This window comes from Leopardus geoffroyi, chromosome D3, assembly GCF_018350155.1.
Source record: "Leopardus geoffroyi isolate Oge1 chromosome D3, O.geoffroyi_Oge1_pat1.0, whole genome shotgun sequence".
NCBI lineage: Eukaryota > Metazoa > Chordata > Mammalia > Carnivora > Felidae > Leopardus > Leopardus geoffroyi.
In genome coordinates, this window is record NC_059339.1 from 48436086 (window position 1) to 48448406 (window position 12321).

A 12321-nucleotide genomic window follows, 5' to 3' on the forward strand; every position below is an offset into this window, starting at 1 on the left:
CATTCTTACATATTTAAAAGAAAGAAAAGGACAATTTTTCACAATGTCAACTGTAACTCTCGTTTGGCGACGCTGTAGGGCAAAGCCCGCAGAAAAACAGAGGAAGCGTGATTAAGTCTTACTGAGTTAAACCGCTCTCCGAAACCAGTCCGCCACATTTTTCCTTAAAAAAGTAGAAGCGTGTAGAAATTACACTCCTGGCTTTTAAAGGAACATACAACTGGGAATACCAAGAAGAGGAACGCGAATGTCGCAGTTCTCCAAGTGCGGCCCGCCCCTCCCACACGGTAGATTTTTGGCAACTTGACCCACCTTCCTCCTGATTCTGGGGGAAGATTCTAACGCCCTCTGGAGGCGTCCCTAGTGACGTCACGAGCGCGATTCCAGTATGTGGCCAATCACAGAGCCGGATTCCGGGGGAAGCCCGGGGCGGCGGCGGCGGCCTGTGCGCGTGCGCGAGGTCTCCGCGTGGCTATATAAACATGGCTGGCGTGGTCGCGCGGTGGGGCCACGCCGAGTGTGTGTAGGGGGCTTTGGGGCGCTCCGGGTTTGTAGTTTTTAAATTTCTGGCGGGGGATCTGGGGCGCAGAGTTTTTCTGGGTGGTGGGAGCCGAAGTGACGCCCTTCCGGGAACCGCGCAGCCGGGCTCCGCTGTAGCGGGACCCGAGGCTGAGGCGCCGGGCTGAGCCGGCGCACGTGTGAGCTCCCCGGAGGAAGCGGCGAGCGGCCGGGCAGATGTTGCTGCAGCCGGGGCCGCACTAACCGGAGGGAGGTCTGGGACGCGCGGGTCTGTGTCCAGCCGGCGTCCGTCACTGACTTCTGTGTCGCGGCCCCTGCGCCTCTCCCTAGCGATGCTGTGGAGCCGGAACTGCTCTGGAGTCGGCTGCAGCTTGTCAAGCCTCCCTTCGCCTCTGCTCCCGGAACGGCAGCGTCGCAGCTGCCGCTGATCCACCTGGGGGATGCCCGCGGGTCTCACGGAACCGGCCGGCGCCGCTCCTCCCGCCGGTGTGAGCGCCTCCGGGACCGTGACCATGGCCCCCGCTGGGACTCTCCCTGTGCGGGTGGAGAGCACTCCGGTGGCCTTGGGCGCCGTGACTAAGGCTCCTGTCAGTGTCTGTGTGGAGTCCACGGTGTCCCAGCCCCTGCGGTCCCCCGTGGGGACCCTGGTGACCAAAGTGGCTTCTGTCAGCGCTCTTCCTAAACTCAGCAGCGGTCCTCCGCTGCCTGCTCCTCAGATAGTCGCTGTGAAAGCCCCCAACACCACAACAATCCAGTTGCCTGCTAATTTGCAGCTTCCTCCAGGTATGTCGATCACCTTTTCCAGCTTTTCCAGCCAGTGGTGACACGGGAAACGTCGCAGCTCCGGATTGTCCCTTCATGCTGTTAGCTTTAAAAAACTCAGCTAAGAGAACCTTTCATAATCGACTTTGCAGGGCAGCGATTTGGCTTTACAACTGATATAGCCTCTTTGAGTCATTACTGCACAGTTTTTCTTTCCATATTTAAGGAAAGAATCTTTTCACCTAAGTGACACAGTGAAAGCTGGAACAGTATATTCAGGAGGACCTTTGAGGCACTAGCTCCTAGGTGGGGGAAGATAGAATATAACTAAAGTTTATTTTCATATGCAGAAGAGACCAATTTATATATCTACATGCTTAGATAACCATGTCTTTTTTTTTTAAAGTTTAAGTTCTTGTGTGTTAAGACTAAAAGAGGATTTTAAATTTAAGCTAGCTAAAATAAGTTCACTGCTTTTCTGGTACCAGAAATGAATAATGCTGCTTCCCTCACAATCTTTAGATGTGTGATGGTTGTAGTTTTCAGTTAGAAGATTACCACTCATTCCCAGCAAATGCCAGAGTTGACCGATCACAGGCATGCGACTCTTAAATCTGAAGCAGTGTGTGAATGCTGCAGTTAGCCTGTGACCACTTTTTATGGAAGGGTCTACATGTTTGGGCTGTTTTTCATGATTTACATAAAGATTTTGCTTTGTGACTCTTCAGCATATTGTAAATTTGAGTGTTCTGCTTTCTTTCCTCAACTGAAGGTGTCTTGGAGTTTTCAGTCGGGAAAAAAGGCACATCTCACATTCTTTGGAGTGAACTCTTCTCGTAATTATATTGTCTTCTGTTTATTTTATTAGTAGTATTTGGATCTCAGACCTGCAAAGATGGTATAGGAGTGAAGCATTTGATTCAAAATTTCAGTATCCCCTAGCAAAATGATAGGGGCTCTTTTGTAGCCAATGTTCTATTTGATCAAGAATGTTGTGGAAAGATCATGTTCTTCACTTTTGATGAAGTTCTGTTTCAGTTTTGTATTCTACAAGATATATATATATATTTAAGGCTATGCCGTGTATGCCACTGGATACATTTTCTGCCGGTTCTAAATTGTCATCCTGCATATACTTGTAAAGTACTTAATGTGTTTGAATGAAATCACCTCCTAATTTGTTAAAAACTAAATTCTTGTCAGTGAAGATTGTTCAGAAACAGTCAAAAAAGTATTAAAATAGAGGAACTGTCAAGAGCGAAAACTTGCTGGTAAGTGGAAACTAATCAGTAATCACTGGTATACGTGCTATACACACTTTCATATTTATATTCTTTTTGTTGGTCATAATAGGTAGCAAATAAGGAAAGGTTTCTAAGCATAAATAATTTGTCCAATGCCAGACACCTCATGGGTGTCAGAGGGAATTTGAATCCAGGTCTGTTTACTCTTTTTTTTTTTTTTTTAACGTTTATTTATTTTTGAGACAGAGAGAGACAGCATGAGTGGGGGAGGGTCAGAGAGAGAGGGAGACACAGAATCGGAAGCAGGCTCCAGGCTCTGAGCCATCAGCACAGAGCCCGATGCGGGGCTGGAACTCACAGACTGTGACATCATGACCTGAGCCGAAGTCGGCCGCTTAACCGACTGAGCCACCCAGGCACCCCTGGGTCTGTTTACTCTTTACACACTATGCTTACCACTTAGTGTGTGTGTAGACTATGCCTAATTGAATATCAGAGCTAAGAGTGACAGAATTTTAGAGCCTAATCTTTTGTACACAAAGAAACCAAAACTGAAACTTACCAGAGCTGCATAGCCATAAACCAAGACCACAACCTAGGTGTGCACTACAGTAAAAACACTTTAGGCTATTGACCATGGAGAAACTTCCACTACAGAGGACATAAACTGCCTTTAGGAATTGTTATTTACAGAGGAGGTGGGAAGATGCTTTGAAGAGCAGCTTTTGGGAATTTCAGCTGGTGGGTGGCAGAAAAGCATACTAACATTTGTGCTCTCGTTAGTGCACAGTAAGATAACCAGTAGTTGAGGAATGAAATGAAAACACAGTAAAAGTTATGAGTCTTGTACTATTTCTTTTATATCCTGAGGATTAGCAATTGATTACTCAGGGATGCTTAAAACATATAGAAGTCCACTCTTCTTTTTCCAAGATAATGAATACTTTAAGTATTTCATTTCTGTTTACTTCAGCATTTTCTCAATGAACAGAACTGGTTTTTAAAAATATACATATGCACCACAAGTTTTTCTAGGGAGCAGGGGCTGGAAATAAAAAGGGGAGGCATTGTGAGGAAATGAAAGAAGCTGTAGCAAAGCTCTGAAAATTATTCTGTTGAATGTTTTTGGTAATTTCTTTGGTCTTCTTGGTCTTCTCTTTTTTGAACGTGTGGGATTTTAGGCCAGACTGTGGCTCTTTCTGTTTTTGGTATTCTGTGTTTCTTCTGTCACTTGTTTGAGAATGATGATCAAGGATTTGGTCGCTTCTGTTAGGTCATAAACTGTGGTAGATTCTGTTTGACGGTTGTACTGTACAGAAGTTAGTGAAAGTAACTTGTAAAATGCTTCAGGTCTTTTTTCATCACCTCCTTCATGCTGAGACATGGCATAGGATTTGGATCTTAGATTCCTGAACCAGTTACTGGAAAAGCTAGTGCTTCTTGTTTCTACCCTGGCTTCATCAAAAGGATATTACATGAGGGTAGGGACTCTTGGCTTTATTATCCAGGGTATTGCATGACGGTAGGGACCCTGACTTTATTATCCAGCACCTAGCTAAGTTCCTTGCTCAGAGGAGGCTGGAGAATTTGAATGCACATATTAGTATATGTGGAGAGATCAGAGGGCAATAGGGCTGCAACCCCTAAGGGGTTCCAAGGGCCATTACACATATCAGTGTATTTTATTCTTGATTGCTTTGCTTATTCTGCTTATAAAAGTGACATATGTTCTTGTAAAAAAAAAAAAAAGCAATACTGAAGTGTAATACACCCTTCACCAGAGTATTACTATTAACAATTTGTTATCCTTTTCATGTTAGTACGTATAAATCTTCCTCATTTTTAAAAAAATTCCTTAGTAGTCCATTGTATCAAAGTACCATCATTTTTTGACCACTCTCCTGTTCCTAGACATCGATATTGTTTGCGCTACTTTCTGTTATTATAAATGATGCTATAATAAACATCTTGGTGTATTTTTTTTTTTTTTAATTTTTTTTCAACGTTTATTTATTTTTGGGACAGAGAGAGACAGAGCATGAACGGGGGAGGGGCAGAGAGAGAGGGAGACACAGAATCGGAAGCAGGCTCCAGGCTCTGAGCCATTAGCCCAGAGCCCGATGCGGGGCTCGAACTCACGGACCGCGAGATTGTGACCTGGCTGAAGTCGGGCGCTTAACCGACTGCGCCACCCAGGCGCCCCCATCTTGGTGTATTTTTGCGCAGTTCTATAAATGTGTATTTTAAAGAATAAATTGCTAGAAGTGGAATTGCTGGTTCAAAAGGTAATCTTTAATAGGATTACCAAATTTTTATCCCCAGAAAATTGTTCAAATGCGTAATCAACAATGTTAATACTTAATTTTAAAAGGGTACCTATGGAATCCAATAGTAATTTTCCGGACTTAACTTTAATTAACGTTAATAAAAGATGAGCCCTATAATTGAGTGGAGAGAGATGGACTTTAAATGTAGAAAAATGTGGCTGGATGATAATGTTATAGATTTTTTTACTTACTGAATAACTGTGCCCAAGAGGGCTCTTGTTTTTGTGAAGTAAAGTAAGTATATAGTATACGATAGCTGGGAAGGTGTAGTTCAGGGCCAGAGTAAGGAATAAGTGTGCCGATCAAATTTGTAGATAACAAGGGGCTTGGAGAGTTAGCCTTTGTGGAAAGTAGTGAAGTGTAGCAATACAGGGCAGAACATTGGCCTTGGAATCAGACCTGGATTTGAATCCCAGCTCTACCACCTATTAGCTTTGTGATCTTGGGCAAGTTTATTAACCTCATCCTCAATATCAGTTTTCTTATGTCTAAAATTGGATCATACCTTCTTCACAGAAGTATCATATGGATTAACTAAGATAAGTATATAGGTCTACATGTTGTAGAACTCTAGGGAACACCATTTGTGTGGAATACAGAGTTGCATAGCAGGCATGTCTGGAGTGTTTAAGGTACCTGTATAGCAGTTGGCTATAGGTACTCTGGGCACTGTTGATCTAATACGTATGACATCTACCAAATTCACTGTAATTTAAGAGGTTGGATTTCTGGGTGTTTCAGTTGGTTAAGCATCCGACTCTTAATCTCAACTCAGATATTGATCTCAGAGTCATGAGTTCAAGCCCTGCATTGGTCTCCATGCAAAAAGATGGATTTTGAAATAACCTCAATGTCTACGTGTCCCCATTTTTATATGTTTGTTATAGACAATTTGGAAAATACTGAAAAATTATCCTCAGATATTTTAAGTGTATCTTTTAGTCTCTCTCCTTTTTTTATGTAAACTTTATGGAGCTACAGTTTTTTACATGTACATTTATTTTAAAATGGAAACCATTTACAGTAAGTTTTGAAAAATTTGACAAAGGTATAGCCACCATTCCAAGATATAGAACATTTCACTCCCCTAAAGCTTTTAGTTTCTTTGAGAAAAAAATGTATGTGTGCTTCCTCTAATTTTACATAATTGGGATTCTACTGTATAATTTTTATATCCTGCTTTTCACTTACCATTATATAGTGACTATTTGTATTTTATAACCTCAGAAACTTAATTTTAATGGGTGTAAAATCCATTATTTAACATTTTCTCTATTCATTTAGGTTGCTTATGCTTTTTTTGTTTAAAAAGTTACTTATAGGGGCACCTGGGTGGCTCAGTTGGTTAAGCATCTGACTTCAGCTCAGGTCATAATCTTCCAACCATGGGTTCAAGCACTGCATCGAGCTCTGTGCTGACAGCTCAGAGCCTGGAGCCGACTTCTGATTCTGTGTCTCCCTTTCTGTCTACCCCTCTCCCACTTGTTCGTTCTCTCTCTCTCTCAAAAATAAATAAACATTAAAAACAACTAAAAAGAAACATTAAAAAAAGAAAATTACTGACAAATAAAAGTACATCAAATGTTCTGTATTGAGATTGTGGTGTGTGTGTTGATTATTTTCTTGGGACAGATAATAAGAACTTTGGAATTTCTGGATCAAGGAAATAAGAGTGCTTTAAAGTTATTCATATATTTTTTTAACTTATATATGTCAGTGTTAAGTATATGCTAGGTTCTATGCTCATTACCATGAATGCAGTGGTAAATAAGGTAGACACAGTTCCTCTCCTGAAAATCAAATAGATTCTGAGAATTTCCATAAATTATTCCGGGCTTAATTTTTCTCCAACAGTATTATTTTTGTAAACTAATACATGCACATATAAATACAAATATGACAAGTTAAAAAAAAAGTAAAATCACCTGGAAACATCCTACTTTTAAAAGGTGAAATTTAGTAAAGGTAAATAGAAGTTCTGTTTTGACAAATCAACGGTGTAAATGGAGGATAGAGGAGATGTGCCATAACTGATAGTAGAATCTGGGATAAAAACTTACTGATTGATTTTAATTTTTTCTTTTACTCAAAGAATTATTAGACTGAGAGAGAAACTTAAGTGACTTTAAGCTCAATAAGGGAAACTGATTTGAAAAATTAAAGGAATTGGGGCCATGGTGCCTGAGCAAGAATACAACTTTGGGTATGTTTAGCTGCCTTTAAGTGTTCAAAGTACTGTCCTATGGTAATGAAAGTAAGCTTATTTTGTGAGATTGCACAAGGGAACATCCTATCTCTGAATATTAATGGGAAGAATATTTTGATTCCACATTAAGGAATAACTTTGTATTTCTAATCTACTTGTGAAGCAGGGGCATTTATACCTCTCTACCTTCCTAATTCTGGACTTATTTCAATAGAGACTAGAAGGTCACCAGTCAGGCAGTTATGTATAGATGTGACGTTATAATAGATGAATTCTAAAGTTTTTCTGATTCTTAGATTTGGATGGGTCTGCTATTCTTAAAGTATTTACTATTTACCATTGCTGGGAATATGGACAAATTAGAACCACCATCTGGATCAACTTGCAACCAAGACAAAATAGGAAAGGCAACTTGGCATATAATAGTTCACTGGGCAGATGAATAGAGTATGTTAAATTATGTACCAGATAGAAGGTGGATACCAGACCACTTTACACTTTTTTTTTAATTTTTTTTTTTTTTAGTGTTTATTTATTATTGACAGGCAGACACAGAGCGTGAGCAGGGGAGGGGTGGAGAGAGGGGGAGACACAGAATCCAAAGTAGGCTCTAGGCTCTGAGCTGTCAGCACAGAGCCTGACGCAGGGCTCGAACTCACAAACTGCGAGATCATGACCTGAGCTGAAGTTAATCACTTAACCAACTGAGCCACCCAGGCGCCCCTACACTTTAACATCTTAATATTTTTAGAGGAAAGGTGCTCTGTAACCTAATGTGTAATTAAATTTTTTTTTAACATTTCTGTAGGATAAGTAGGCAAAACTGTGTATCCTTTTATGTTTGGAAAATGAATCATATTTATTAGGATTTGATTCAGAGGCTTGGTAGGTGGTTTTCACAAAAGAGACTAATGTTCAGTTTCCTTTGTATGTTTTTAAGTGCATTTCACTAGGTTGTTGCTCATTGGAATTGGACTTTTGGGATAAACACTTCAGTCAGAAGAGCATTGACTTTAGATGAGCTCTTGTTATTTTATTCTCAGTATTGTCTGTCTGCAACTATTCTAATATTACTTCCTACTGCTGTTTTGAGTACTTACTAGAAGAAAAGTTTGTATTGTAGACCTTTCGACATTAATAACAACTACTACAATTGATAACTTTAAAATTCAAAAGTCTGCTCAAAAGTATTGTCTTATTTAATCCCCTTTAATGATCCTACAAGGTAAGTAGTAAGTCTCTTGATCCACAAATATGAAGTGTCCATTTATTTAGGTCTTTTTTTTTTTTTTTTTTTTTTAATGTGTATTTATTTGAGAGAGAAAATGAGTGAGGGAGGAGCAGAGAGAGAGGGAGACACAGAATCAGAAGCAGGCTCCAGGCTCGAGCTCTCAGCACAGAGACCAATGAGGGGCTTGAACTCACGAACCGTGATATCATGACCTGAGCTGAAGTGCGACACTTAACTGACTGAGCCACTTGATTTATTTAGGTCTTTAATTTCCTTCAACAGCATTTTGTAGTTTCTAGGGGCACCTGGGTGGCTCAGTTGGTTAAGTGTCCCGCTCTTGATTTCACCTCAGATCATGATCTCAGGGTCATAAGATCCAACCCCCCACCCCTGCTCCAGGCTCCACCAATAAGTGTAGATACTGCTGAAGAGTCTCTCTCCACCCATCCCCTGCTCACGTGTCAACGCCCTCTATTTCTCTCTCAAAAAAAATTTAAATAGCTTTGTGTAGTTTCCAGAGTATTGGTGTTATACTTACTTTGTTAAACTTGCCAGTATATTATTCTTTTTGGTGCTATTGTAAATGAAATTGTTTTCTTTGTTCCGTTTAGTCATTCATTGCAAATGTATATAAAAATACAGCTGATTTTTATATATTCTGTATCCTGCTGCCTAGCTGAACTTGTTTATTGGTTTTAATATTTTTTCATGGATTTATAGGATATTTGTATATAAGATTGTATTATCTGTGAATGGATAATTTTACTTCTTTCTTTGGATGCCTTTTATTTCATTTTCTTGCTTAATTGCCCTGGTTAGAACTCTGAATACAATGTGGAATAGAAGCAGTGATTGCAGGTATCCTTGTCTCATTCCTCATCAGTAATCTTTGTCTTGTTCCTAATCTTAAAGGGAAATCATTTAGTCCTTCACCATGACATATGATGTTAGGTGTGAGTCTTTTATAGATCTCTTTTATCAGTTTGAGGAGGTTTGCTTTCATTCCTATTTTATTGAGTGTTTTCATCATGATAAAAGGGGTGTTAGATTTTGTCAAATGCTTTTTCTGCATCTGTTGAGATGATCATGTGGTTTTGTCCTATTTTGATAGGTTGTTTTGTAGTAACTTTTTTATGTTAGACCAGCCTTATGCAGTGAGATAGATATTATGTGGTGTTACTTTTTTGTGCTACTGGATTCAGTTTGCTAGTACTTTGTTGGAAATTTTTGTATCTATATTCATAAGACATATTGGTCTCTGTTTTCTTGTGATGGCCTTGACTAGTTTTGGTATCATGGTAATACTGACCTTGCAGAATGAGTTGAGACGTCCTTTGTTCTTTTCTACTTTTTTTTTTTTTTTTTAATTTTTTTTTTTTTCAACGTTTATTTATTTTTGGGACAGAGAGAGACAGAGCATGAACGGGGGAGGGGCAGAGAGAGAGGGAGACACAGAATCGGAAACAGGCTCCAGGCTCTGAGCCATCAGCCCAGAGCCTGACGCGGGGCTCGAACTCACGGACCGCGAGATCGTGACCTGGCTGAAGTCGGACGCTTAACCGACTGCGCCACCCAGGCGCCCCTCTTTTCTACTTTTTTGGAAGAGTTTGTGAATGATTTGTATCAAGTTTTCCTTGGATTTTTGATAGACTTCACCAGTGAAGCCATCTGGACCTGGGCGTATCTTGTGGACACTTTTTGATTAATAATTAAATTCATTTGTTGGACATATTCAGGTTGCCTATTTTCTTAAGTCAGTTATAGTAGTTTTTGTTTTTAGGAATTTGCCTATTTCATGTATGTCATCTAATTTATGGATTTACAGTTGCTTACAGTATTCCTTTATCCATCTTTCTATAAGACTAATAGTAATATTCTCTCTCTTTTTTTTTTTTTTTTTTCCATTCTTGGTTTTAGTAGTTTGAGCAGTCTGGTAAAGGTTTTTCAGTGTTGTTGGTCTTTTCCCAGAACCAACTTTTGCTTTTCTTTTTCTCCTTTGTTTTTATACTCTATTTAATTCTGCTTTAGTCTTCATTGTTTTCTTTTCATCTGCTTGCTTTAGTTTTTATTTTGCTGCCCCTCCCCAACCCTGTATCTTAAGATGGAAGTTTAAGTTGTTGATTTGAATCTTTTTTTCTTTTTAAATACCATCATTTATAACTATAAATGTCCCACTAAACCCTGCTTTAGCTGCATTCTATAAATTTTGGTATATTATGTCTTCATTTTTACTCCTTTCAAAGTATTTTCCAATTTCCCTTGTGATTTCTTCATTGACCAACTGATTACTTAGAAGTAATTAACTTCTAAATATTTGTGAATTCCCTCAATTTCTTTTTGTTACTGATTTCAAATTTCATTCCATTGTAGTTGGAGACTATACATTGTATGATTTTAGTCTTTTTAAATTTATTGGAGCTTATTTTATGTCCTAACATTGAGAATGTTCCATGTGCACTTATGGAGAATGCTGTTGTTGGGTGGAGTATTCTATGGATGTGTTTGGTTGGTTGGTTTATAGTATTGATCAAGTATTTGATTTCCTTGTTGATTTCTATATAGTTGTCTATCCGTTGTGGAAAGTGGGGTATTGAAATCTCTCAACTATTATCATTGAATTTCTGTTTTTCACTTCACTTACGTCAGCTTTTGCTTTGTATATTTTGGACTTTGTTTTTGGGTACATATTAATATTCCTGACCCAGTGGGTGTTACATCAGTTATAAAATGCCCCTCTTTATCTCTAGTAACATACCTAGTCTATTTTGTCTAATATTGGTCTGACCACTCTATAGTTTTCTTATGGTTGCTGTTGTATATCTTTTTTTTTTTTAAGTTTATTTATTTTGAGAAAGAGAATGTGAGCAGGGGAGGAGCAGAGAGAGAGAGAGAGAGAGAGAGAGAGAATTCCAAGAATTCCACTATCCATGCAGAGCCTGATATGGGACTCGAACTCACGAACCATGAGGTCATGACTTGAGCCGAAATCATGACAATATAAATGTATGTTAATTCTGCTTTCTTCTCGTAATTTTTTTTTTTTAATTTTTTTTTTTCAATGTTTATTTATTTTTGGGACAGAGAGAGACAGAGCATGAACGGGGGAGGGGCAGAGAGAGAGGGAGACACAGAATCGGAAACAGGCTCCAGGCTCTGAGCCATCAGCCCAGAGCCCGACGTGGGGCTCGAACTCACGGACTGCGAGATCGTGACCTGGCTGAAGTCGGATGCTTAACCGACTGCGCCACCCAGGCGCCCCTTTCTTCTCGTAATTTAAAAAATTGTTTAAAAACAAATTGTATAGAACAGTATGTATATAATTATATTGTTGGGCCTATACCATTAAAATAATATATTTGTGAATAACAACAGAAAGTGAGTAGGAGTAAAGTTGTATTGCACTAAGGAAATTACCTTAGATGAAATCTCAAATCCATAGGAACAAATGAAGAAAACCAGAAATGGCGAATGCAAAAGTAATGAAACAAATGCTACAAATACATCCTTTGCTCCTTTCTTCTGTCAGTTTCTTTAAAAACCATACAGTTACATTATGTGATAATAACAAGGTATTGTTGGGTTTCTAATATATCTAGATACAATATATAGAACAATAATAGCACAAAAATAAAAGTGAGAGGAAAATGAGCTAAATAGGAGAAATGTTTCTATATCTCACCCAAATAAGTTAATACAGACGTGAAATAAATTCTAATACGATATATATTGCAAACTCTATTGTAGCCTATAGAACCTCTAAATATATGTATTGAAAAATTATAAAGAAATTTAAGTGTTACACTAGAAAATATTCACTTAATGCAGATGAAATCAGGGGAAAAAAAGAGAGAAACAAAAAGGAGAGGAAATATACAGAAACAAAAATAAATGGCACACCTAAACCCAACTATATATCATGCAATGTGAATGGTCTAAATAATTCAATCAAAAGGCAAAAATGTCTGGGCTCCTGGGTGGCTCAGTCAGCCACTATTTCTTTGAATGTTTTTCTGTTTCTTTACCTCTCTCTCT

At 38.9% G+C, this 12321-nt stretch overlaps 1 protein-coding gene across 3 annotated transcripts in view; it reads left to right on the top strand.

Moving 5' to 3' along the window:
* The first annotated feature begins 459 nt into the window (after positions 1 to 459).
* The window catches only part of TAF4B (TATA-box binding protein associated factor 4b), a 126063-nt gene continuing 114201 nt past the window's right edge, over positions 460 to 12321 (top strand). For 2 of the 3 annotated variants that reach the window (XR_006707285.1, XM_045457143.1), the window contains exon 1: positions 460 to 1302. Coding sequence is in view for 2 of the 3 variants with exons in the window: in XM_045457143.1 (XP_045313099.1) it covers positions 960 to 1302 (343 nt within the window). In the remaining variant the exon portion in view is untranslated. The remainder of the gene's footprint in view (positions 1303 to 12321) is intronic. The other variant, XM_045457144.1, reaches the window with a different exon arrangement.